The sequence below is a fragment of the Castor canadensis genome, chromosome 5 (assembly GCF_047511655.1).
Source record: "Castor canadensis chromosome 5, mCasCan1.hap1v2, whole genome shotgun sequence".
Taxonomy (NCBI): Eukaryota; Metazoa; Chordata; class Mammalia; order Rodentia; family Castoridae; genus Castor; species Castor canadensis.
Genome location: NC_133390.1, coordinates 75,357,807 through 75,380,120, shown reverse-complemented (window position 1 = coordinate 75,380,120; position 22,314 = coordinate 75,357,807). Strand labels below are relative to the sequence as shown.

General features: G+C 37.0%; 1 protein-coding gene across 1 annotated transcript; it reads right to left on the bottom strand.

Annotated features, from left to right (window-relative positions):
- Nucleotides 1-1,122: 1,122 nt before the first annotated feature.
- Nucleotides 1,123-21,265, bottom strand: Ppp1r2 (protein phosphatase 1 regulatory inhibitor subunit 2). The gene is made up of 6 exons (XM_020179632.2): nt 20,848-21,265; nt 13,622-13,729; nt 12,991-13,068; nt 12,274-12,368; nt 6,171-6,338; nt 1,123-2,650 (listed from the first exon to the last, which is right to left on the bottom strand). Exons 1-6 carry the CDS (start codon nt 20,967-20,969, stop codon nt 2,604-2,606), a joined length of 618 nt encoding a protein of 205 aa, XP_020035221.1. The 5' UTR covers nt 20,970-21,265; the 3' UTR covers nt 1,123-2,603.
- Between the last annotated feature and the right edge of the window lie 1,049 nt (nt 21,266-22,314).

The window sequence follows — 22,314 nt, the reverse complement described above, 5'->3', positions numbered from 1 at the left end:
GTACCCAGGTTAGCCTAGAACTCATTATCCTCCTGCTTTGGCCTCTCAAGCAGCTGGCCTTATAGATAAGAACCACTTTGCACATCTCTTATTATTATTTATACTACAACTAATCAAACTACTCAGCCACAACATAGCCCAAGAAGAGCAGCCTCACTATCTAGACCACTTGGTAATGGACTATGATCTTGAGATAGCTGCTTGCAAAAATATAAAATTTACACACAGGCAAAAGTCATATCATACTTCATTGTAATATGTCTAATGTATAACAAAAAAGAGAAATATTTAAAAAATGAAAGTTTAGGGGAAAATAGCATTTTCCTTTAATCTTCATCAGTTACTTTTACTTTAACAATTCATTTATACCATTCTGTCTCAGACTTTAAAGAGTCATTTCTGTTGAATTTTAAACAAATGAATAAACAAAGGTGTATTAAAGAGTTAAGCAGAAGAAGTAATATTAATTAAAAGAATGAAAGTAAGACCTACCTTGGCTAGAACTGAACATTCAGAGATAACTTGCTCCAAAGGAAAAATCTAATTTGAACCATAAAGTTTCGTGTGTGTGTGTGTGTGTGTGTGTGTGTGTGTGTGTGTGTGTGTGTGTACACATGATGGTGCTGGGGAACAAACCCTAGGCTTTGTGCATGCTAGGCAGGCATTTATCCCTGGGCTGTATCTCTAGGTCATAAAAGCTCATTTTTTGACTAGTCCAATACCATGTCAATTAGAACTCATGACTTGGTGAAAAAAAACACTTTTACTCAGTTGCATTTGACTACCTAAAATCCTATCAAGCATGCTATTTGGCATATCTTACTCCTCTAAAGAAATTAAGTACTTTCTAAAACCAGAAATTAGTATGCTTGTGATTTAAATTTCAATAAATAGTTTGCAAAAACCACAAAAATTATCAGTTGTTAAAGATCTTACCTTTTCTTCAGTGTACAGTAGGCTACTTCTACAAATAAAAAAGAGTATGTGGATACTTCCTAAGAACTTAAAAAAGAGAAAACCAAAAACAGAGATCTGGGTGCATGAACATATGTGTAGTTAAAATTATTCACATGGAGTTTGGTTAGATCCCATTTAAAAAAAAGAAAAAAAGACATTCAAATCTAACAGCAAAGAATCTTCCCACTTTTTATTTTGATATACCGATACTTCCATAAACTTGGAGTGGAAGATAAGTTGTTAAATAAAAGTCATTTCATATATATAATATACAGATATTATTTTAAAGATGTTCATATAATGAATTCTTTTGGTACTAACAAAAATTAAGATACAAATAACTGACTAGAAATAAAACCATCACTAAACCAAGATAGACAGGAACTGCACTTCATTTTGGGAAAAGAAAATCCAAATAATTCTTACTGCATTAGAAGAATAAAAGTACATTTGTCATAGTATACGTTATTATATTCCCTTAAAGTAGGGACTGTTTAAATTTTTTAAATTAAAAAAATGTTCAGGTTTAATTCTGTCTGTACATTCAGGAACAATCACTGGTTACATACAATTCTCTCATGCAAAAAAGCCTCAGTTAATTGATTTCTAAAGTCTAATTAAGTCAAATCAACCAATAGCAATTTATCAAGCAGAAAATCAGAGAGATATAGAAACTGAGCAGTTGAGTTGTATTTCCTGTCTACACTACTGCAATCTATCTTCTTCATGTAGGCAATGGTGGTCAAAAAATTTCAAATGACAGAATATGTGAGAGAAAGAAGAGTTCCTAATGCCATGACAACCTTTGCCATCTTTTAATACAGTCCATACACTTCTACATGTATGTGTGGAAAGGAGCAGGAAACAAAAGCAGTAGGTTAAGACAGATAAATAAAGAGAATGCTGAAATAGCTACATTAGAATTATATTTATTAAAAAACTGATCTGAAGTCTGCTCAGGACACCCAAACAAGCAAGCAGAGCAGACATTAGTGCAAATTTAACTTGATAATTTATGAAAAAAAAAAAAAAGCTAGTTTTGATTAGAAAAATTTCAATTATTTCCTTGTAAACACAAAGAAAACTCAACAGGAATTTTAAAGGTCACAGAAAACGCAACAGTTGCTCTTACAATCCTTCTCGAGGCTTAATAGACAAATCAAGTTGAAGACAAGTGTTAAAATACCTTTCAGCCTGAAAATTTATGCACCTCTATATCCCGTTGTTCCAATTGGCTTCTGATTTAAAAAAAAAAGACTCAACAAACTTTTTGTAAGAGGTACAGCTAGGAGTGATGAATATAAATTAATTCCCCTCCCCACAAAAAAGACATCATTTACCCTCTAAAGCATAAAAAGCTATATAATATCTCATACAAATTAACCAGTGTACTTAAAAAAGTAAAGCAGTTTTGGACTAATGACATTACACTGAATTTGTGGTGAAGTACGAGGCACAAGAATGTATGCACTAATTAGGCATTTCAGTCTAATCAATCTCTAGATTACCATTTAATTCTTGGCAATATATAATAATTGTTATGCATTTTGGTATGTAAGTCATGAATTGTATAGAACAAGAAGCAGTGTATTATAACAACAGGGTTTGTATTTGACAAAACAACTGCAATGGTGAACAAATTTCTTCTATGAACTTTGCGATTTGCTTTGCTGTTTGTCACTTGTAGTAGATCCTGCAAAGATAAAGAGGAAAAGTAAACATAATTTGCCTTATATTGATTGCTATAATGGTTTGAATATGAAATGTCCCCCTCAGGCTCATGTGTTGAAGGTTGATTACCAACTTGTAGCACTATTTTGGGAGATTCTGGAAACTTTAGGAGGTGAGGCCTGGCTAGAAATAGGTCACTGGGGGTGTGTCCTTGGAGGCTGTATCTTAACCTGGCCCCTTCCTGTCTTCTCTTTGCTTCCCTGCTGCCATAAGGTTAAGTAGCTCTGATATTCTATGCTCTCTCTGCCATGATGCTGTGCCTCACCGCAGGTGCACAGCAATGGAACCAAACAAAACATGGACTGAAACCATAACCAAAATAAGTTCTTTATTTTAAATCGTTTTTCCAGGTATTTGTCACAATGACAAAAAACTAGCATAATTGTCAACCTGGAAGTAACTATCTGAATTTAGGCTCTCTTACATTGGTATGGCCAATAACTCTAATAAATAAATAAGATCAATTTCATGCAGGCTGAATTAGACTGTAATAAAAGAATCTGTATATACCCCTAAATGCTTTCTTTCTTTTTTTGGGGGGGTATTGGGGGTCAAACTCAGGGCTTCACACTTGCTTGGCAGGTGCTCTACCACTTGAAGCACTCTGCCAGCCCTGCCCCTAAATATTCTAAGGAGTAGAACAGGACTAGTTATTTGTTAATAAGACAAATAGGTTTCGGAATGAATATTTCTGCAAGTAAATCACGGTGGAACCTTAAGAGTTTATTATAAATCAAATATCTGAAACTATAAAAATATTTACATTTCTTACCTGAAAACATAAAATATTACACCTGAATCTAAACACTTTTCTCTTTATGAAAACACCAATAAAACGGGTGGGATGGAAGAGAGAAGTGGGAAGAGAGGGAAAGGAGGACACTGCCAATGCACAGTAAAACTGGATTCTATAGAACCTAAAGATTATAAAAGCTTGTTAAAAAAAAACAACTAAGAGACTAAAAAGAGTAGAGAATAAATAAGAAACTTATTTCTCTAAGCCTTAACATGTAGTTTCCCAATTCTTATGGACTTTTGTGATGCAGGATATAATCCTATGAGAGGAATACTTTATTTCCACTGAAAAAAATCAGACACTGAACTAATACAAATTTTAATCATCATATTATGCTTAAATGGAAAATATATCCATGTATTAAATATGCAAAATTTAGTACCTTACAGACAGAGATGGGCAAAAGGCCAGAGTCATTTTTCCAAAGAGGAAGGATGGCAGGCAAGAAGGAAAAATACATCCTCTTATTGTTTGCCATAGTGGGAATGGATATAAATTTTCAGCAGCAAATGAGGGTTATTTCTAGTACCCCACTTCAGTCACTAAGAGTGGATCTTGAAAGTCTGAATTAGAAGTTGATGAACAGTTATAAAGAATCATTCACTTGAGGTCGGGTATGATAGTTCAAACCTATAATCTTGCTACAATGAGAGGCAGAGATTGGAGTATGGAGGTTCAAGGCCAGCCCAGGCACAAGTTCATGAGACCCCCCCGCCTCAACCAGTGCCTGGTGCAGTGGTATGTGTCTGTCATCCTAGCTATGCAGGGAAGCACAAACAGGAGGACCACAGTCCGGTCTGGCCTGGGCATAACATGAAACATTTCAAAAATGACCAATGCAAAAAGGGCTGGGGGCGTGTTTCAAATGGTAGAGTATCTGCCTAGCAAGCATGAGGTCCAGAGTTCAATTCCCAGTACTGCTGATACCCCTCAGAACCATACTCTTTAATACATCAAAAGAAACTATCAAGATACAGGTAAAAGGGAAACAAAGACTTCAGGGCAATTAAGGAATAGGTAACCTAAAAATGGGTAACAGATTTTTTTAGAGAGGTATGTAATAATCATTAGGTAAGATGAAGTTTGTTCAAGTTAAATATAAGCTAAATAGACTTTGGTATACACAATGGAAAAGAAATGCTGTATGAATCAGACTGAAAGGCTAAAGCATAATATGGAAAATATTTAACAAAAATACTGTAATTCTGACACTATAATGAGACAGTGACACATCAGGCTGTATCACAGACTTACTCATATTTCACACTGTGCTCACCAAAATAATAATAACTGTTTATGTTCTTAAGACTTAACCACATTAGACACCACAAACAAGTTATACCCTCTCCAAAAAGCATATATGCAAGTTCAAAAAGTGTAGGCAGTCAGCACAAAAAATTCTTCACTAGTGGTGCAAAAGATTCACCTTTGTCAAATACCAAAACAAAGCTGACCACAAAAAGACTGAGAGTGTGGCTCAGTGGAGTATACTTCCCTGCACGTACAAGGGCCTGGGTCTGATTCCCAGTATCTTAAAAAAAAAGAAAGAATACTTAAAAAATCCATTTTCTATGACTGGTAAGAAGGACAAGTTGTCTAAGCCTTAAAAAAATTGGAAAAAAAATCAAAGGTGTGGGGCATACCTATAATCCTAGCACTTAGAAGACTGAGGCAAGGAGATCAAGAATTTGAGGCTACATAGTGATATTCTATCTCAATAAACAAAACAATCCCCAAAGGAATCAAGATTATTTGTCAATTCAATTATTTGTCAATCAAAATTATTTTTCAATTCTTAAAATGGCAAGATAATGACATACTTTTTGCACCTTAAAGGGATATCCAAACAATTTTCCAGGGTTATGGCACAGCTCAAGTGGTACAGTGCCTACCTTGTAAGCAAGAGGCCCTGAGTTCAAACCCCAGTACTGCCAAAAAAAAAAAATCCATACTAAAAACATTTCTTTTAAAAAGTTTTAATAGCATGTGTGAGGCCCTGGGTGTAAACTACAGCACCACCACAAAACAAACAAGTAAACAAAGTCAGGTAAAAATGTTTTAAGCTTTAATTTAGATTGTTATGTCAAATAAAATATGACTTAGCAGGGTATAGTGGCTCACACCTGTAATCCCAGCTACTTGAGAAGCAGAGATCAGAAGGATCATGGTTCAAGGCCAGCCTGGGCAAAAAGTTCTCAAGACCCCATCTCAACCACTAAAAGCTGGGCATGGTAGTGCAGTCCAGCCGGCCTTGGCATAAATGTAAGACCCTATCCCCAAAACACCTGAAGCAAAAAGAGCTGGGGGTATGACTCAAGTGGTAGAACGCCTGCTCAGCATGCATGAGTTCAAACCCCAATACTGCCCAACCCCCCCCAAAAAAGATCTGAAACACTCAAAAAAATATATACCTTAATATGAACACAAGTATCTTTGCCTAAGGCCAAGTAAGCCATAAGAAAAAACGGTCATATGATGTAACAACACTAAACATTAAATCAACTCTAGGCATGAAAAGGTTATTTTAAAATCAATCAAGGGAATTCAAATTTTAGAAATACTGGCATACCAAAGTGAATCAGCAAAATTTTCTGAGAGTTTTTTCACAAGTTTAAAGCAAAATAATGTTCATTATCATAGGCACAGAGAATCACAAGTCTCAGTGATTTTTTTTTAAACATCTGACCTTGATTTGACTCTTCAATATTCATGCTTTCTCCATCTGCAGACTCTAACATTTCTTCGTCTTCCTCGTCATCATGTAGGTCTTTTGAAATTAATTGTCTAGCTAATTTAATATTCAGTCCTTCATTGTAGTGAAGCTTCCTTTTCATTTCAAATTGTCGCTTTTTTTCTGTAAGATTTAAAAAAAAGCAAGGTTGGAAAATCTTGGCTCAAGGATTGCCCCATGCCTGTTTATACGTAAAGTTTTATTGGAACACATTTGGTTTGTCATGTTTAAGGCTGCTCTTTGTGCTTAAAGTAGAGTTTAGTAATTTGCAATAGAGAACATACAGTCCACAAAGTCAAAGATATTTAGTATTTAGTATCTGTGTACTTCACAAAAAAAACTTGCCATCTCTGCTTTAAGTTAAGTATATCCTAATGGAAGAACAGGAATAAGACACAGCTATTAGAAGTTTCACTCGTGAAGAAAAGTTAAAAATAAAGGAAAATTCTCCAGCAAGAGTTGAACTGGATATGTATATAATACATATACTATGTAAAAGTGTACAACTATACATTGGTGTAGCTCCCTTTGTATAGATGTATAATGTACAAAGCTTGCACACACATATATTGAAAAGACTTAACAATCAAAAGTGGTTAAATTATGTTTTAGTATTTTTATGTTTTCTGTTTTCTTAAGAAAAAATTCCTTTAAAGAATCCTTAAGAAACTTCCATGATTTTAGAATTTACCATACAAACAGAGCTAGCAGAAATTCAATATAACTGGTCACATTTTACTAACAGCACTTTAAAGAGCAATTTTATGAGGAAATAATTCTAAGATTTAAAATTTTCTTAGGTCACTAGATCAAAAAAACAATAAACAAAAAGGGGTCAGTATAAAATTGTCAACTCTTTATTTTGTCCAATGAAGAGGATTAATATTCATCACCATTGTTTTATGTTCATTTAACTATTTTAATCTCAAAAAGCATAGAGATAACACTCAGAACAGGATATTCAAAGTAATTTCTTAAGGGTCTTTATTTTCGTCATAAGTATTTATTACCATTTATACTTAAAAATGTTTTTTTAAAAAGTTCATGTCACTAGACATCAATCACTTTTCAGCCTCTATTGGGGTTGGGAGAGGGAAAGTTTTGAGGCTGATATCCATATCATACCCTGTAATTTGTTTCAAATTACGAACATCTTGCCAGACATTTCTATTCTGCTCTATTTACAAATTACTTCTGTGATTCATTTTGCTCTTTAAGGGTGCCATATTGTAGAGAAATAAAACTAAACCAATAAAAAGACAAAATCCTCACGACTAAATTTTCATTTTTGAGATGGGGTCTTGCTATGTTGCTCAGGCTGGTCTTGAACTCCTGGGCTTAAGCGATCCTCCTGCCTCAACCTCATGAGTTGCTGGAACATGTGTCACCACACCCAGCTATGACTAAATGTTTATTGACACATCTTTCAAATATTCAGATGATGTAAAAGCAAAATATACAAAAAATAATGGTTCTAATCACCTCCATTACCATAATTTAGTAAAAAGAGTAATGAAGTAACAACACATTCAAAGTAGAAATTTAAAAAGTCACTCTTAATTTCCTTACTCAGAAATAGGGGCTGGGAATGTCGCTCAGTGGTAGAGTGCTTGCCTAGCATGCACAAAGCTCCAGGCCTAATCCTCAGCACCGCAACAACACAAGCATCCAGAAATTACCACTAATATTTTATATCTCTGGAATTTTTTCCTTGTGGTGCTGGGAACTGAACCCAGGGCCTATGCATGCTAGACAAGAGCTCTTACCACTGAGCTGCATCTCCACCCTTTTTCTTCCTCTCTCCTTCCCCGACCCTCTCTCTAGCTCTCTTTTTTTTTTTTTTTTTTGAGTTAGGGTCAAGTTAGCCTGGACCTAGAAATCTTTCTGCCTCAGCCTCCTGAGTGCTAGGATTACAGAAGTGCACCACACCTGGCTTATGATTTTTTTCTAAAAATACATTTTATAAAAAGGATTCATATATTAAGGTGTAAGCCGTTTTTTTCACTTATTATATTGTTAGGATAATAATATATCTCAGTTTACTCAGGGAAGTCTCAGATTATGGCTACAGTTTGATAGAACTGTAACAGTAATCCTGACCCTATTTAAACAGGCGTGTTGGCACACACCTATGATCCCAGCTACACAAGAGGCAGAGGTATGATGATAAGCAAAAGCACAAGACCCTATCTAAAAAAGAAACTAAAGGCAAAAAGGGCCGGGGGCATGGCTCAAGTGGCAGGCTGCATGCTTAGCAAGCGGGGGTCCTGAGTTCAAACTCCAGTACTACCAAAAAAAAAGAACCTGCTTTAAAAGTAAACAAATATATAGTAAACTAAACATTCTTCCTTGTATTCAGCAGATTTAAGTATAAATGGTATATTATACAAATATATATGCACATATAAAATGTCATAAAATATATATACACATACACATTTTTGCGCATTTGTTGTATTACTTCCTCAATATAAACCAGTGTTTTTCAAACTGTGCATAAGTCACAACCAATATTAACAAAGATGAAATAAGCAGCATAAATTGGAATGTATCACATAAAATAAAGGTGAATACTATTTTGTGAAATTTTTCATTTTGTAATTTTATGTGTACATGTACAATGAGTAAAATTTGGTAAGAAATGACTGAACCATTTTTCATACCCACAAGTATAAGTACCCATTATCCCACATTCACACTAAAAGCAAAACTGTCATTCTTTTTTTGTATGGTGTTGGAAATCAAACCAAGGGCCTCATGCCTATCAAGCAAGTGCTCTACCACTGAGGTATATCTTTAGACCAACTGTCATCCTTTCACCTTCACTGATCTGAAAGAAAGGTAGGATGCTGTTTTAATTTGCAGCTTCTTATTCCTAGAAGTTGACAATATAGTATGTCTCTTTTGTAAATTATATTTATATAATCTAGGAATGTTATTTCTTCCTAAGTTAAATAATTTAAAAATATGTTAAGTATTCATTTCATAGAAAGCTGCTAATATAAATGATCTCAACCTGGAGAATATCTTGATTATTTAAAATTATTAAAAGTTAACATTTATTGAGTGTGTATAACATGCCAGAATCAGTTCTAAGCAGCTTTAAAGGCTTTAATTTCATTTAATAGTCACCAGTTTTGTTTGCTTTTTTTTGAGATGGGTCTAGTTTACCCAGGTTGGTCTTGAACACATAAGTTTGAGAGACTGTTCTTGCCTCAGCCTTTCAAGCAGCTGGGACTAAAGATGTACACCACATCAACCAGCTCTAAAGTAAGTATTTTTATAGCTCCCCTCCCAGTTTAGAAATAAGAAGCAGAGGCTCAGAGAAAGTAAGCAAATCAGCCAAGTAGCACAAACCCAAGCACAAACCTCCCAGTTTAGAACAGAGGCTCAGAGAAAGTAAGCAAATCAGCCAAGTAGCACAAACTTGTCTGTCAGACTCCATAGTCAATAATCTTAGTTACTATGCTACAAATTACTAGATAATTTTTTCCTAAGACTATCTCCTATTGGGCTGGGAGAATGTCACTTGGGGACATGGCCCAAATGGTAGAATGCCTGCCTAGCAAGATTGAGGACCTGAGTTCAAACTTTGGTACAATTTTTAAAAATGAGTATCTACGTCAATAAATATTATGTTCCAAACATGTAACTGTACAAAGTGTAAAACAACTCATAATTTAGTAACTACAAGTGGGACCCAAATTAATGAATATTTGGTCTAAAAGCTCCCACTGCAGGTTGGCTCCTGGAACTACAACTTGAGGAACAATAATTCTTGGTGAGAACTGACAATCCCTACTCTTAATCATGTTTTTGGAGAGTAATGAGGAAACAAACTCTAGAAAGAAAATTCTTTTTTTTTCTTTTATTATTCATATGTGCATACAAGGCTTGGTTCATTTCTCCCCCCTGCTCCCACCCTCTCCCTTACCACCCACTCCGCCCCCTCCCTCTCCCCCCCCACCCCCTCAATACCCAGCAGAAACTATTTTGCCCTTATTTGTAATTTTGTTGTAGAGAGAGTACAAGCAATAATAGGAAGGAACAAGGGTTTTTGCTGGTTGGGATAAGGATAGCTATACAGGGCATTGACTCACATTGATTAGAAAGAAAATTCTATGTGAATCATTTTCAGGGACCTCTTTGGGTATATTTTGGAAAAATAAGTCAGGAAGTCAGTGTGAGTAGAAGAGATATAATACAACTTAAGAATGTGCTATATGTCAAATTTCTCTCTTGTATAGACATTAGGCTCAGACCAGTGTTTTACTGAATAGGTGGGCTATAGTCTGAAGACAGGAAAGAATACCAAATAGTTCAGTAGTTACATGTGACAAAGATCCTGAAAGCTCACTAGCAAATACTCAGAGGTTTAGTTATAACATCCCCAAACTTCTGTAGGCAATTCCCACATTAAAAGCTTCAAGCATTTTTGTGTGCATTTTTCTTGCATTGTTTTTCCACAAAGGCTTGTTTTTTCCTTTCTGTCGTTGTCGCCTTCTTTTTTGAGGTGTCTGTGATCACACCCAGGGCTTTATGCATGCTATAAAGTGGTCACTCTACCACTGAGCTACATCCTCGGCCCTTGGTTTTTTCATTTAAAAGAGAATGGAAAACTATACAGAGTTATACCTCAGTATCTGAGCAGAATTGGTTCCAGGACCCCACAGACACCAAAACCTACAGACGCTCAAGTCCATTATACACAATGGTATAGTATTTGCATGTAACCTTCACACACGGTTTACACTTTAGATCATCTCTATGATATATCTTATACCTATTACAATGTAAATAACTGCTATCCAGTATTTTTTAGGGAAAAATGACAAGGAGAAAAAAATCTGTAAATGTTCAGGACAGGCTCATTTTTTATGAAATAATTTTGAACCATAGTTGGATGAATACTCAGATGTGAAACCTGCACATATAGAGGTTCAACTAACTATATACAATTTTTAACTTTTTTTTTTTTTGGTGGAACTACAGTTTGAACTCAAGTTATGCTACCACTTGAGCCACACTTCTAGCCCTAATTCTTGAGAAATTACACATTCACATGGTTCAAAAGTATAAAAAGCAAAAAAAGTAAAATACATTTCTTCTCTCCCCATCTCCAAAGATAACCATGGCTACTTTTAAAATAAAACAGAAACCACGAGTTGGTAATAATGTCTACTGAACCTGAATTGTATGGACTAGGAAAGTCTCTTTCATCCCTGTTAAAGAGGACTGTCTCCATCTCCTTTTCTGTGACACTATTGCTCTTTTTGTTCCATGGAACCTATAAAGTTTCTCGCTCTAAATTTGACCATCTTGTTTCATTTGACAAATTGCAGCACTATGTTAAAACAGAAAAAGCACAAGCAACAAAGAAATTAGCTCTTCCATTTATCAACTTTAGGACCACTCAAAAACTCAAAGATTAAAAACATTGTATCTGACCATCTTGTTTCATTTGACAAATTGCACCACTATGTTAAAACAGAAAAAGCACAAGCAACAAAGAAATTAGCTCTTATATTTATCAACTTTAGGACCACTCAAAAACTCAAAGATTAAAAACATTATTTTTTCTTTTCTGGGTGGCAATGGGGTTTGAACTCTGGGCCTCACGCTTGCTAGGCAGGCACTCTTATCAGTTGAGCCAGGGTTTTTTTGTTGTTGTTGAGATAGCGTTTCATGAACTATTTGCCTGGGGCTAGCTTCAAACTGCAATTCTCCTGATCTCTGCCTCCTGAGTAGCTAGGATTACAAGTGTGAGCCACCGTGCCTGGCTTAATTTAAGTATTTATTGAGTGCCTACTCTATATCAGGCACTAAGAAAGGCATGTTCATAATTTAATGATGGCAATATTGCTCCCAAATTCTTAAAATCAGGGGGAAAATACTGTAATGCAATAAACTCACACAAGTATAATCTGAATTTTAAAGTGTTGCTTTCTATTTTCCTATGCTTCACTTTCCAACAGTGAAAACCATTTTCTAATCTTCCAAATAATGGACTTATTTTAGCAAAAATTATTAACATTATGTAGTAAAAGAAATAAACCACCTTGCTCTTCAGGTGAGAGGTCATTATCCTCCTCTTCACTGCTTTCTTGTTCTCGAATTCGATACTTTGGCTCAGAGCCTTCAGCAGCAGCTAATCTATATAACAATCATTTATAAAGAAATTAACACTGTGACATTCTTGTATTATTTAAGGTCCTGTTCAACTTTTGAGTACCACAAAAACATTTAAAGATCATTAATATACTAGCTATAACCTAATGATGAAAATAAAAAACAAGAGTGGGAATGAGTATAGAAACCAACAAGAACAGTGGAATGGGTTCTAGAAATCCATCCACAGCAAAAGAAGAAAGCTTTTGTCTCATGAATTAGCTTATTTTTGCTTTCATCACTTTCATCTTTAAAATGCAGGTAGCAGGATACTTAAACACAATACACAAAATTAAGACAGATCTCAGTATCTCATTTTTAGGTACACTAATTTTCCTGCTACCAGGAAACAGGGTATACTGTTTTTAATCAAGAAATAAAAATGTAACAGTTGAAAAATCCAGATGGGAGATGAGGATATTGCTCAGTGGCAGAGCAGGTGATTAGCACACCAAGACACTGGGTTCAATCCCTAGCATCCCATACCCCACCGAAAAACCCCAGATAAAACTCAGTCTTTTTTTACTCTTGTAGAAGTAAGACAATGTAAATGTCTTTAACTTTACACAATGAAAAACTGCGTAAGTGAAAATGCTTTAGTACTTACTTCTTAGCTAAGATACCTGGAGTCATGGCTTCAGTGGCTTCTGAATCACTGTATGCATCTTCATCATCACCTATCATACTAGGATGACACACACACATTTTAATACATGAAATATTATTTTCAACCACAAAAACAATCCTTTTAAAAAATTATGGACTCAAAACTCCAAAAAAATCACAATGTAATTATCTGAACTACATTATATAATCTCAAAAATAAAGACATGAAACAACAGTAACAATATCTGTCTTTTAGTGGGTTAGAAAAACAGTTATCAACCATGCAGTTACTTTTTTCTGAAAAGAAAACTTCTGATTTCTATTTGAGAAACAAACAAACCCAAATCTAATTTTCCTTTCAAAAAAGGCAAAGCTCACTACTTTTCATGTCTGACTAGCAGCTAACAATCACTGGGGAACAACAAATGTTTATTTCTATGGTTATAATGTAGAAAATGCTTTCCACAATTCAAGTTACATAATATTTACACTAATTAATAAAAATCATATAGTTACGTTATTAACTAGTACTCTATAACAAATATAAAACAAATTCAAATCAGCTGCTATCTAGAACCTGTATCAATGCAAAATGCAAACAAGTCACAAAAGCAAGGTCTATGTAGCATTACCTATGGTAAGGAGTGCTTGGTTCATCTATTTTCATTAAACCATAATCTTTGTCTGCTGGATGATATGTTGCCAGGATGTTCATCTCATCCCACTTCTGGGATTTTTTACTAAAATTTAAAAGAAAAGAACACTTAGTGACCATATATTAAAAATGAAGTTTCAGAATCAGGCACTTGAAACACTACTGTACTATGACATGGCATTTTTACACCTGGCCCATAGAACTAATTAACAATTAAAATAGAAATTGATACCACTATACAATCTCAGGAATTAAGTTCTAGGCTACATATAGTAAAAAAACTTTCAAAAAGCAAAACAAAGGCTGGGGCCACAGCTCAAGTGGTGGAGCACCTACCTTGCAAGTGTGAGGCCCTGAGTTCAAACCCCAGTACTACCAAAAAATAAAAATAACAAAACAAAACAGAAACATAACAGGAAGTGATGGTGCACACCTATAATCCCAGCACTTGGAAAGTCAAGGCAGGAGAATCAAAAGTCTGAGGCCCTCCTGGGCCACATAGTGACACCCCATCTCAAAAACAAAGCAACAATAAAAATAACTGTAATATTTCCCTGACATAATGTCTTCAGGAATATCCATAAGAACAAGAATATTATAAAACTACAGAGAAAACCTTATTAAATTCTAATACTACTAAAGTACTAAGTTAGCATGGTAGTACATGCCTGAAATCTTAGTGCTCAGGTAGCTGAGGTAGGAGGACTGTGAGTTTGAGACTAGCCTGGGCTACACAGAGTTCCAGGGTAGCCTAGGCTACAAAGTGAGACCCTGTCTCAAAAAAAAAAAAAAAAAAAAATCCTACATAAAATTCACCACTTTAACCAGTTGTAAGTGTAGAGCCCTGTGGCACTGTTGTGTGCTCATTCCTACTATCTATTTTCATCTTATTCTTCTGTAACTCTGTACCTATTAAACAGTAATTCCCCACCTTCCTTTTCCCCAGCCTCAGCAACCATCATTTTATTTGCTGTTTCTATGAATGTGACTACTCTAAGGACCTCATATAAGTGAAATCACACATTATTTGTCTTTTTGTAACTGATGTATGCCCTTCAGCACAATGTCTTAAAGGTTTAGCCATGTTATAGCAAGTATCAGAATTTCATATTTTAAAGTTAACACTCTAACAGAAAAACTAAGTGCTTCTGACTAACCTTCTTTTCAAGTCTATTTTTATCTTTCATTTTCTCAACAGGTAAAGACTGGCACAGATATTGCACAGATGACTGAGTCTACGACACTCACTTTTCTCCAAAAGCACATTACTGGAAATTGCCTAAAGTCTCTTCATGAAACGGTCAAAATTTTAAACATTTGTAAGAAGCTAAAATTTAAGATACATAGGCCATTATTTTTAAGTACAGAAACAGCATTTCAAATGCTGTTATTCATTAAGCATGAAACTCATGTGTTATTCACCTGAATTTTCAACTAATCAAATTGAAATATCACTGATATTCCATGAGTCACTTGATTGAACCAGACACTGATTTCTTTAAATGCCTAGGCCTCTATCACAATAACAGTTGGTCTTATGGCAGAAAACAAACAAAAACCAAAAAATTAGGAGACAATGTTTAAAGTTTAAGTTTCAGTTATTCTTCACTAGTCCTGCCACCGTAGGCAAGCCCAATAAACATTCTCTCCTTGGGGTATATTTAGTCTACATGAACGTTACATAAAAGGGAATTTCAGTAACAGTCCTTATGATTTAGAGTTGTTGAGAAAATCAACTGAAATGTCTGTGAAACCAAGTTGTAAAAGTACCATATAACTGCAACGCATTTTTATGATTTGAAAATCTAAAATTTAGGGCTAGTGGAATGGCTCAAGTGGTAGAGCGCCTGCCTAGCCAGTGTGAGGCCGAGTTCAAACCCCAGTACCACTAAAAACATTTAAAAAATAAATAAAAAATAAAATAAAATCTAAACTCTTGGGTTAAGAGTACTGAAACAGGATCTCACTTAGAATAGTATAGAATGGGTTGAGAAAGGTCATCCTAAAAGTTTCAACTGCCTTTGCACTGAATTCCTTCCATGTTTGCCCCACAAGACTCAAAATTTAAATGATTTTGAAATATTTAAATCTGCTACAGAACGAACAAGTATTTTTTAAAAAGCAATCAGTTTTCTATTTCTGACTACAGTTTCAGTACTTTTATTTTGCTAAATAGCTCTACCATCTATAAACTTCTGTAAACTTAAAAAGCAAATAATTCAGTCTACTCATGTCCATATTCTAGGGAAACTCAATAGTGAAAAGAGATATACTTCTAAAGATCTGAGATAGAAAAAATGATTAAGGAGCTTGTGATTAGTAGGATAATGAAAAAAATAGATGTAAATTTTAAGAGAAGTAGATTTTGTGAATCCAGTTAACAGAGAGACTCATAATACCATAGTTAAATGTTCCCTCCTGGTAAGATTCCCTAATAAAGATACTGTAAAAGAAAACTAGCAGGCAAGCAAAACCAGCATGCAGGGATGTGCACTTAGGTTAATTACCACTGGAAAAAAGAAGACCGTGACTGAAAAGACAAGGGACATTTCTGAGGTGATGGAAACATTTTTTAACCAAGATGGTATATATACGGGTGTTTGCTTTACAATAATGCCTTAAGTTTTAAATTTACTTTTTAATATTTTTCTGGATGTGTGTACAATATTTTTAAATAAACACATACTAATACTAATGACCTTGTTGAGTGCTCCCTAATCTCAAAGTAAAACAAGTTACTCCTAAATGAGTTAACAATACTAAATTAAAAACAGAAAGTTATTATTACTGCATGGATAGAAAAAGAAATGAAGGTAGACCTTTGGAGTTTAAAGCTTATCACTAATGCAAGGAAGAGATACCAACACCCTTTAAATCTGTTTTGCAAGATAATGACGACAGAAAAAAGAAAAAAAGAAAGAAAGAAATATAGGACATGTGCCAAAATTGTGTTTTCTTAAAATTAACAATAGAATTCCTCTAATTCTGCAGGGGCTCTACTCTCCCACTTTATACTTTTCTATCTCAATAAACTCTCCTGCAAAAAAAGAAAAAGAAAATTTAATCATAAACCCAGCACCCCTACACTTTTCTGAGAAGACTTACAGGCTTCTCCGTGGGTACACAAAGTTTTCAATCAGTCCCTATGTTTCCTGACCCTTTAAAAATGAGGTAAAGCCAGTGAATCTGGGCAAGTAGTCTTTTTCAAAACCTATGAGACAAAATCTAGAATTCACTTACTTTACAAAAATTTATCTGTAATGTAAAAATTAACATTGGAGGTGCTTTAGGTTAGGCTACTTAGAACACATAAGCAGAGAAGGAAAAAATTTTAGTTGCCTACTGCACACATTCTCAGCTGAAGCCAAACAAAGCAATTCCCTCCTTCCTCCCTCCCTCCCTACGAAGTACTGGGGATCAAACCCAGGACCTTACACAAACTAGGCAAGTATTCTACAACTGAGCCAACAAGTGTGCTTTTCAAGGCATATTTAGTGCCATGATGTTTCACATTTTTTTGGCAAATGGCTCTCAAGTGTAAAGATGCCGTCCAGTGTTTCTAAGTGTAATAATGCTGTGATGTGACTTCTATTAGATCAGTTTCATTTACCCATAAATGCTTTTGGCTATGAGTTCAATGCTAATCAATCAACAATATAAGTTAAATAAGGCATCTTTACAAAGAAACAAGCAGAAAACAAGGCGATGTACTGATTAGTTGATGAAAGGTGACCAGAGGCTTCAAGGAACCTAATCTCTTATTTACCCTAAGAGCAAGGGTTCAGTACTTACAATTTAGTGTCTGTGGGACTTTATAGAACACAATTACTGTAAGTAATGACAATCAACTTAGATACCTTGCTATTTGCACATTAATGAGATTCATTTGCCTTCTGCTCTTCTAACATTTCAAGTTAGACCACCACTCTACATTTCAAGTTTCTGAATTTTAAGTATGCTGTAATTATAAGAGCTATTTACTCTTTTCAGTCTTTTTTATATGGGAAGGGGATACTGATTTTAATTAAACGTTACAAAGTTTGCTTCACAACTAAGAGATGGCATAGATAAATGGGACTTCATAAAACTAAAAAGCTTCTGCTCATCAAAAGAAATGGTCTCTAAACTGAAAAGAACATCCACAGAGTGGGAGAAAATATTTGCCAGCTACACATCGGACAAAGGACTGATAAGCAGAATATATAGGGAACTTAAAAAACTAAACTCTCCCAAAACTAATGAACCAATAAAGAAATGGGCAAGTGAACTAAACAGAACTTTCTCAAAAGAAGAAATTCAAATGGCCAAAAAAACACATGAAAAAATGCTCACCATCCCTAGCAATAAAGGAAATGCAAATTAAAACCACGCTAAGATTCCATCTCACCCCTGTTAGAATAGCCATCATTAGCAACACCACCAACAAGAAGTGTTGGCGAGGATGCAGGGAAAAAGGAACCCTCTTACACTGTTGGTGGGAATGTAAACTAGTACAACCACTCTGGAAAAAAATTTGGAGGCTACTTAAAAAGCTAGACATTGATCTACCATTTGATCCAGCAATACCACTCTTGGGGATATACCCAAAAGACTGTGACACAGTTTACTCCAGAGGCACCTGCACACCCATGTTTATTGCAGCACTATTCACAATAGCCAAGTTATGGAAACAGCCAAGATGCCCCACCACTGACAAATGGATTAAGAAAATGTGGTATCTATACACAATGGAATTTTATGCAGCCATGAAGAAGAACGAAATGTTATCATTTGCTGGTAAATGGATGGAATTGTAGAACATCATTCTGAGTGAGGTTAGCCTGGCCCAAAAGACCAAAAATCGTATGTTCTCCCTCATATGTGAACATTAGATCAAGGGCAAACACAACAATGGGATTGGACTTTGAGCACATAATAAAAGGGAGAGCACACAAGGGAGATATGAGGATAGGTAAGACACCTAAAAAATTAGCTAGCGTTTGTTGCCCTTAACGCAGAGAAACTAAAGCAGATACCTTAAAAGCAACTGAGGCCAATAGGAAAAGGGGACCAGGAACTAGAGAAAAGGTGAGATCAAAAAGAATTAACCTAGAAGGTAACACCCACGCACAGGAAATTAATGTGAGTCAACTCCCTGTATAGCTATCCTTATCTCAACCAGCAAAAACCCTTGTTCCTTCCTATTATGGCTTATACTCTCTCTACAACAAAATTAGAAATAAGGGCAAAATAGTTTCTGCTGGGTATTGAGGGGGTGGGGGGGAGAGGGAGGGAGCGGAGTGGGTGGTAAGGGAGGGGGTGGGGGCAGGCGGGAGAAATGACCCAAGCCTTGTATGCACATATGAATAATAAAAAAAAAAGTTTGCTTCAAATGCATTCAACTATACTTTACTGTTCATGTTTAAAGAGACTCTCATAAAGTTATTAATATTGCTTACTTGAACTGTGACATAAATAATAATGTATACTGTATTAGTAGTATAATAGCTTCTTTGCTTTACAGTTTTGTAACACTGAGAATGGCTATAACCCTCTAACTAGTCAGGTCAATCACTCATCTACCTTCAAAAATCTCTCTTAAGTGAATCTGCCCTGCCCTGCAGGTAGAAGCAACCTACCTAGTTGAGTAAGCCTAGTACAGTGGCTTTCAAAGCAGAAAGACCTGGATGTAAACCACAGGCAATTACAGAGCAGATGGGGGCTAACCCACATTACAGCATGGGGACATGAGTTACAGCAGATCTAAGCTGAGAATAAGGAGAAATTAAGGAAGCAGAAAAAGAGAAAAAGAAGATACTTGGTCCTTGGACAGAAAAAAGCTCACAATGGAGAATAATATAAAAGCCAGTGAGAGCCATCTTCCTGCTGCTGAATATTTCGAAGCTGCATTAGAGCCTTCTTTTTTTTTTTTTTAATCTTGATCTTCTTGCTATAATTGTGTTTTGATGATATTCTGTTTTCTTAATCCCATGACCTACACCCATGGTGCCCCTCAAATTCCCCATTTAAAGCAGTTTCTGCCAAATAGAGGTTAGAAAAACTGCATATGAGAAAACGTAAGATTCAAGCATCTAAAGGCCATGATTTTAAGTTGCACTCCTATTTGATATTTTCTTCAAGATAACACAGTCCCCATAAATTTGTCATCACCAAGTAGCAGTTCATTTTATGGTACTAAATTAGATTCTCTATACGGGAATGCCCTGGAACTCATATTCTAAGTTTTCATGAATATACTCATCTTAGCTTCATCACTACAAATTTCAGTAACTTTTTAGGCCTTATTTCCAAAATGCAGAGTCCTTAAGTTTTTAGTTATAATATCTAAGCCCCCTTGCACTTCTAATCCAGTGGTATATTTCACAATATTAGACACTACACTGCAACGTTCTTTTCATTGAGCATTGCACCTTGGATATTTTTCTCTGTGCACAAAATGCCTATCTCATTCATTTTCAAAGGCTGGTATATTGTTACATTACACAAATGTACCATAATTAATATTTCACTAGCTCTTCCTAATGGACCTTGGACTGTTTCCAGTTATTTACTATTACACACGATGCTTCGGGTCAACACCCCCTCAAGCCGCTCTTCTCTAAACTGTCCTGAGTTTAGATACGTCTGAGCGGGACCAAAACGCAGAACGCGCCCCCAAAACTAAGCCATAAATAACGTTCCCTTAAAGACAAATCAAGGACTTGGACAATTCTAGTCTCGCTAGGTGCGGAGACGATGGCAAAGGAGAAACTAAGCGCATGAGTGTAGTAAGATGCTTAAGGGGGAAGCGGTCTTTTTTGAGAGATGTCTTGTTAGTATTAGACTGAGCCTAGATCGTAAAGGGTTCCTAAGGCTAGAAAACGCTTTTAATTACTGAACAATTTTAGATACCTGGGTATAGGTTAAGGAATAATAAACGCTTAACCCTTTACGCTTTCGAACGTCCAATTGATTCCTTAATGCTCCCAATTACAGAAAGTTCAAAGACGATGTCTGTTTTTAAAATGCTACATTTGCACATATACTTTAAAAATAACAGGCGATAAACGTCACCGAGCCCCTCTCATTAGGAATCACTCCACCTTGCGCGGGCCAGAGGAGCGGAGCCAGGCGGCGCCCCGGCCGCGTCTACGCAGCCGCTGGGTCCGGATCCGGAACGGCCGGGAAGGAGGGGTTTCCCGGGCCGGCCCTCCCGGCTCTCACCTCAGTTCCTCCTCGACGTTCTGGCGGGGCTGTTCGGCCGAGGCCACCACCGAGGAAGTCGTGGAGGTCTTGTTCTTCAAGATTCCCTTGATGGGCCGGTGCGAAGCAGTCGAGGCCGCCATTGCCGGTCTCTTCAGCTGACGGCTCAGGGTCGTTGCCGGCGAGGAGTCCGGGAACACCGGGTCGCGCGCTACAGAGACCCGGCAAGCAGCTGCGGAGCCCGCTGGGGACTAAAGCGGCCGCTCCGGTTGTCGTAGAAACTACTATCGGCGTGGCTGTCACGACAAAACCACCGCGACGCCACAGCCAACGCCGCGCGGCTGGCGGCCTTTCGCCGCCGGCACTTCAGCCGCGACCCGCAGACTGAGGCCAACCCAGTGCCCCAGCGCGGGAGCGACGCAGACGCCGAAGCCAAGCCGGACCCGCCCTCTCGCGATATTTACGGCGAGGCGGGGCGAGAACAAAAGCCAGCCTCCTCTCTCCACCCCTTCCAGCCCTTGCTCTCTACTCGCCCCGCCCACCCCGCCCCTCCCTCCCTCCCTAATGGCTCCTCCCTCCGCCCCCTGGTGGCTCCGCCCCCTGGTGGCTCCGCCCCCTCCAGACTTCATTTTCCGCTCTCTCCGCTCCCGGCGGCGCTCGCAGCAAAGGAACTATTTTTCCCTAGGGAGAGAACCCACTTGGTTTCTAGACGTGCACATCTCTCAAGCGCCCTCTCTCCCAACACCTTATGAGGCTGTATTGTTATTTCTGTTGAATGTCAGAAAACTGAGGCTCAGAGGTGGCCTCATCGCCACAGATAGATGATATCTTATTTTGAAAGAAACCATATGTCTCTTCTACTTAACCCGCGTAAAAAACTTAACCCCTATTATAAAATTAAGGAATATTAGCATTGGAATGATCCTTGCAGATCTCTTAGGAGATTACACAATGGTGACTTTTATTAACTCGTAGAATGCCCGCGTTGGTTTTTATAGTCTTAACCTCTTTGTACCATTGGAGAAGCTGATGACAGAGAGGGCAAGTGACCACCACTGTCACGTAGACCATCCATAGAATGCGAAGATAGACAAAAACATGATGGGCCACGGAGGGTCTGAGTGATGCCTCTACAAGTCAAGGGGCAGCTGGGATGGCAGAAGCCAGAGGAACAGCTTGCTACAAATTCTCCCTCAGAGCCCCCCAGGGTCAACCCTGCTGCCCTATTGATTTTGGACTTCAAATTCGCAGTTCGTTTTTGTTATTTAAAGCCACCTAGTTGTGGCACTTTGTTGTGACAACCCTTATCTCCCTCCCTGCCAGTTCCTACCTCCAGTCCCCAACTGATTGCGATTGACGCCCTGTCCTGATCAGGCCTCTTCATCATCCTTATGACTAGCCAGAACAGACTAACTGAGCCACCCCAAATGGGTGCCTCTAGCAAACCCACCTGGTGACTCAAAGACTGCTAGGTCTGGAAGGGACCTT